General features: G+C 33.6%; 1 protein-coding gene across 1 annotated transcript in view; it reads right to left on the bottom strand.

Annotated features, from left to right (window-relative positions):
- Positions 1–3,618: 3,618 nt before the first annotated feature.
- The window catches only part of LOC148947340 (uncharacterized), a 327,588-nt gene continuing 324,840 nt past the window's right edge, over positions 3,619–6,366 (bottom strand). Inside the window, exon 12 of the mRNA XM_089095216.1 lies at positions 3,619–3,970. Coding sequence (XP_088951342.1) covers positions 3,744–3,970 — 227 coding nt within the window. The 3' untranslated portion in view covers positions 3,619–3,743. The remainder of the gene's footprint in view (positions 3,971–6,366) is intronic.

Below are 6,366 nucleotides of genomic sequence, written 5' to 3'. Positions count from 1 at the left end.
ATATATATATATATATATATATATATATATATATATATATATATATATATATATATATATATATATATATATATATATATATATATATATATATATCCAATTCTAGCACCCTGAACTCGCAAAGCCTCTAAAACTTCATTCATTTTGCTCACCCTTTCATCTAGGATGCTTAAATCATAAGCATAATCCAAGTCCAGGAGACTTTTTCCTCCCCATTTAATTCCGTGGTCTCCCATTGCCTTTCCTGTGCTCCTTAAAACAAAGTCCATCTAAATATTCCATATAAAGGGGGATAAAACACAACCCTGCTTAACTCCTGATTGAACACAAAACCAGGTGCTAACTTCATTTCCTACCTTAACCGCAATAGTGTTATTCTCGTACATAGCACTAATCCCTTTAATGTGTTTGTCTGGTATAGCATACAAGGATAAAACCTTTACTAAAGCTCTTCTATCAACACAATCGAACCCTTGCTCATAATCTATAAAACTGAGGACCAAAGGTGTTTGACAACTCAGGCACTTCTCTATTATTAACCTAAGAGTGAAAATTTGGTCGACACATCCTCTGCCTTTTCAAAAACCACATTGTTTTTCTCTTAAAACTTTGTCTACGGCATCTCTCAGTCGAAAAAGTATCATTTTACAAAGTAATTTAGTAACTACAGAGACCAGACTAATGCCTGGATAATTACCACACTCACTTTTATCACCTTTCTTATAAAGTGGCTTAATTAAGGTTTTTCTAAAATCGTCAGGTACTTCCCCTTTTTCAAAAATCATATTCACAATCTTCAATAACTTATTTTTAACCTCAGAGCCACCATATTTAAGAAATTTATTTTCCACCCTATCAGCACCTGGAGCCTTATTATACTTTAATCCATTTAGTACTGTTGCTAATTCCTCCACACAAAACAAATCTTCCTTCACATCCATGGTATCACAAACTTTTTCATTTTCCTCTATATTTTTTCCTGCAACTCTATCTCGGTTAAGCAAGTTTTCAAAATTTTCGGCCCATCTCGCTTTAGTTTTTTCCTTATTGCTAATTGTGACCCCATTCCTAACATTAACTGGGACAAGTCTGGATTGACTCCTCCCTCTCAATTTGTTAATGTTCCAGTACAATATTTTACTATTATGCCGTCCAGCTGCATCTTCCAGATCCTTGACAATTTTATCCCTGGCCTCCACTTTACATCTCCTTAGTTCACACGTCGGTGTTTTCTCTTCTTTTTTTACATTTCTTTTTTTTTTAATTGGTCTATAACTCAATTAATTCTTGTACAATTTGCTTCTCCTTTATATTAAATATAAAACTTTTTTACAAATATTTTTAGCAGCAGCTCTAGCTTTCTTTACTAATAAACCTTCAACAACTTTACAAATTATTTTTCTAAAATTACTCCAACCATCTTCCACATTATCAAATTTTAAACTCTCAAGTTTAGCATTTAAATGTTACTGGAAATTTTCTCTCAAATTCTCATTCTGGAGTCTACAAACATAATCATTTACGGAGAGGTATTTACCTTTCCAAAATTGCAGCTTTAATTTAAACTTATACACTACTAGATGGTGATTTTTACTTGCAACAACGATAATGGCTATCCTATATACCCTAGTATCTTGTATTTATTCTGCCAGTCTTCGGTTTACTATAACATAATCAATAAGGTTTGCTGTTTTACCATCACGTGAATACCATGTTAACTTATGAGCTATTTCATGACCAAACATCGTATTGGTCATAACTAGGTTGTTATGCCTACAAAATTGCAAAAGTCCGTATCCATTACTCTTTTCTTTTCCTACAACAAATTTACTTATGCTAGTATACCATTTATCCCTATTTCTACCAGCCTGGGCGTTAAAATCTCCCAGTAATAACTTCATATTTCTACCTGGGACCTTGTCTATTTGCTCCTGTAACTGTAAGTAAAGTTCTTCTGAGTCACTAGTATCTCCATCAGTCGGTTCTACAGGGACGTATACTACTATAACTGATACCCTGAACTTTCTAGTCATAAAATTAGCAATTAGTATTCTATTATTAATACCTTCCCAGCCTAACAAAGACTTAGCAGCTTCCTTATTCATCATGAACCCTACTCCCTGTCTATGTACCCCATCTTTCCTGCCTGAGTAAACAAATTCTATATCACCTAATTTCATGCTTCCTACCCCTGAGATATGAGTTTCTGAAACTCCTAATAAATCCAGTTCGAATCGTCTGAATTCGTCAGTCAAAATTTCGATATATATATATATATATATATATATATATATATATATATATATATATATATATATATATATATATATATATATATATATATATATATATATATATATATAATATATAAATATCGAAATTTTGACTGTCGAATTCAGACGATTCGAACTGGATTTATTAGGATATGTATATGGTAGTTTTTTAAAGCTTAAAAAAAGCATATATAAAGTATATATATATATATATATATATATATATATATATATATATATATATATATATATATATATATATATATAAAAAAAAAAAAAAAAAAAAAAAAAAAAAAAAAAATATATATATATATATATATATATATATATATATATATATATATATATATATATATATATATATATGCTACTTCAACAGTTGAGCCCCCCCCCCCCACTTGCGCAGGTTCAACATATAATACTAGAACCAGGGCTTGTCTATATTCATAGAACGCGAAGCTAGTGAGCGTATGTACAAATTTAAGACAGCACACAGGGGTTAGATGCTGGAGCCATCCTTGAAGGTCTCCCCCCAAGGAGGGAGAGAGATACAGTATTTACATAACAAACTTAGAAAGGGGTTCTATACGTTCTATAAAAATCAATTTTAACATAGTAGAATAAGACTAAACTAAATACGACAAGCCTCAAACGCTTCAAAATAAGTTAAAGTTGCGCTGATTCTCTTACCCTTGGTTCCCACTGATGCGATTTTACGCAAAAACGGCCGTTTTTGCTTGTCCCATTACATTACCTCCATATTTTGCTGCAAGTTTATGCGTCATAACTGTTCAACGGCTGCGTTGAAATATTTCTACTGAGCCATTGAAAATCGCCTCCGTTGTTCTGAATTGAAAGCTTTGTAGAACCATAAATTGCAAGTAACTGAGAAACTAATCATGTTTATCGGAAATTTTCCATTAATGTTTGACACACAACATGAGGATCCTGTCCTTTTAATACAAGATTTTAATACTCAAGGCCTAGGGAGATATTTCGAGAGAAGTGAGCATAGAAAATAAGACTTATATTTTTCATTTAGGCGTAGGTAGTCTACACTAATATAGGTTAGCCCTTGGCTTCTAGAACTTGATTTAGGCTATTCCTATGCATATGCTTTTAAATATCTCATATTACTTTTTGCGCTTCAATTGCTGCAGTGAACCGTCCTAGTGTGACATTTTTTTAAGATCTTGCTGCATTCGCTATCCGTGAGCCGTTTTGCGTCAAAAATCGCATCAATAGGAACCACAGGTTAAATATCGAATCCGGTATCCTAAGCATGCTTTCGTGCACAATTCGGTTAGTGCAATGTCCCAGAAACTAAAAAACACTGCGATACAACAAACATAAAGTATATTTTAGATTAAAAACATTAAAGATTTTAGCCAATAGGGAAATAAAAAGAACAAACAAATCTTCCAAAAACATTAATAGATATAAAAATTTTTGGTAAGTCAAGAAGTCGAATCAACTGCCATCTATTTTCTTATCTCGATGAGCACCATTGTTTTCGAGATTGTCATGAAATATTTGAAAACAGGGAACGAGACACAAATTGACCTGACACTCAGGGCAGCAGTACTTGGTTTTCCGTCGAAGTATTTTCATTGTCCCTGGTATCACGGAGTTCCAACAGTAAATACAACCCAAGGCAGGTCCATCCCGTTGAACTGGGCAGTGACCACTATTGGCAGCTATAGAAAAAATAAAATTTTTAATTTTCAAACAAAAAAGAAGAAAAATGAGAGCTCTATCGGGGTTGATTAATTATTTGTTTAGTCCTCAGTGAGGCTCTAGAGCTGGTTTTGAAACTGTAGATTATTGTGTTTAATTTTATAATTATAAAAAATTATTGTGCTGATTTCCAAGCCATTTTATCGTTTTACAATGACCGGAACATAACCACAATGGCTTTGGCCTATAAAGCCGGGAACTCTAATGCCCCATATGACTGAAATATCAACTAGTAACTCGTATATGAGTGAGGCAATGAACTTGGCGCCTTAATTTTTAAATAACAGGCTTAATTTTTCTACAGCAAAACCTTATTATAATTAATGTTTTTGATTAAGGACGGTCATACGGATAAATTACAACAAGTCCCTTTCTCCTTGCTAACGTAACAACATTAGCATACAAATACGCGATTTTTTTTTTTGAAGCTGGCGGACTGCAGAAATTCCGGTAAGATGATGCGATACCCAAAAGAATCACCCAATGTCAACCATTATAAAAGTTTATGTTTATGTGACCGAATAAACGACAAAAAACGAAAAGCCGCCACCTACTTTCCTACAAATCTTCGAAAAACTACTTAACTTCTCCTGTTTGTGCTGTAAGCTTTATCTTTAATGTTCAAGAGTTGGGCGAGTCCATTCAATGGTGCTTACAAACTAGTATGCCATTTTGCAGAGCTAGATATTCAAGTCCATAGATGTTTCATATAAACAGTCTTTATTTATATCAAAGTCATGGCTTTCTACATACTTATCACGTACAATGCATAAGTTCGACTCTCTCTATCTAAGGGTTAAACACACAAATATATACTTGTCTTTCTACAGGTTTATGAATATTTTCTAGGAATCCTTTCACTTTTCACATTACTGGTTAAACCTATATTCAAAGAAATCCCTTGGATTCCGTGACAAACGAAAGCTGTGTTGCAACAAAAATATTGACAGCTAGGTTAATCTATTAACATAATTTAAATCAGGAAGATACTTTACAATCCACCCCCCTCTTAAATAGAACCAATGTTCTTATTATTTCCCGTCAGATTTTTTACTTATTAAAAAAAAAAGGTTTTTAGATTATCTTTTACATCACTTAAATCCCGACTTTAGCAAAAAAAAATTAAGATTTTAAAACTACGCTTAAAAGTTCTGGTATTACGGCGCAGAATATCCATGAAACAAACATAAAAATAGGACACAAAAAATTAAAAGAACAAACAGCAAATACTAAATTAGGGTGTGCACTTAAAAACATACACTGAAAATAAAAGTGTTCTGTTTTGACGGGGACTCACTTCTGCAGGATAAGTCTTAAAACTCTGCTTCCCTTCTCGGCCACAAAACTGTTAATGTTGACACTGTTCATAAGTGAAAGCCTTTTCGTTCACTAGGTGCGCAGTCACTTGCAATTGTCCCTACACGTAAACATATAAACATATAACATAGACTTATCAATAAATCTTATCGCGTTTTAATGTAGCGAAAGCCTATCTTTGCAGAGAATATATAAAAATGAGGATTGGTAATGATTCCAATTTTCTTAATAAAATCTGCTATAAAATTCAACTCAATTTTTATTATGATTACTCTCCTTATTGAGAGAAAAATCTTGGTAACAGCAGCAATGTTATCCATATATATATATAATTTCCATTAACTAAATTAATGCACTATTTTAGGGGATATTAAAAAAAAATGACATTTAATGATTAGAAAAATATTTATGGACACGAATTAAACTTAAAATGTTTTAAGATCTGAATTTTGGTTACTTCATAAGTATGTCTTTATATTAGTCATTTTCAATCCCTGCTGAAAGATTTTAAAATGAAGGGATTGATACTTTTTTAGGCACAACTCCGCTCGGCAAAGCCGAACGTACATCATCCATAGACTTGCATATAGGCCCAGGGTTAGACTCTACGTCTCCGTCGTCCACTAGGCATCTCACCCAGCAGCTGTCGGGTAATGCGGATAAGTCCACGTCCGCTATGATATAATGCAATGTTCCCCACAATGCCCGTTTTTTCGATAACCCCACCCTACGACAATACAACAACCAGTCCAACAGACTAGAAGAGTAAGCATCCAAAGCTCGAGCGGATGCAGTACACGTTTTTTCCATCATCTGGTTAACTATCGACGATGAAGGTTGTTGCATGAAAAAACCCGATGCAGGTAATAACCCATATGAGTTAGCGATTTTAGCTAACTTCTCTTTAATCCTGCGTATAGCTGCTTTCCGTTTTGCAACACGCTGCTTCCTCTCCTCTTCAGACATCGGAGGGACTGTCTCTTTAGGTTTCTTTGATGGGGCCTTCCCCTTGGTTGGCGCAAGTCCTGTCGCTCCTATC

Source organism: Artemia sp. Qi Xiang Cuo, chromosome 10 (genome assembly GCF_049724085.1).
Source record: "Artemia sp. Qi Xiang Cuo chromosome 10, ASM4972408v1, whole genome shotgun sequence".
Lineage (NCBI taxonomy): Eukaryota > Metazoa > Arthropoda > Branchiopoda > Anostraca > Artemiidae > Artemia > Artemia sp. Qi Xiang Cuo.
Note: the sequence above shows the minus strand (reverse complement) of the source record. Positions and strands in the feature narration are given on the sequence as shown.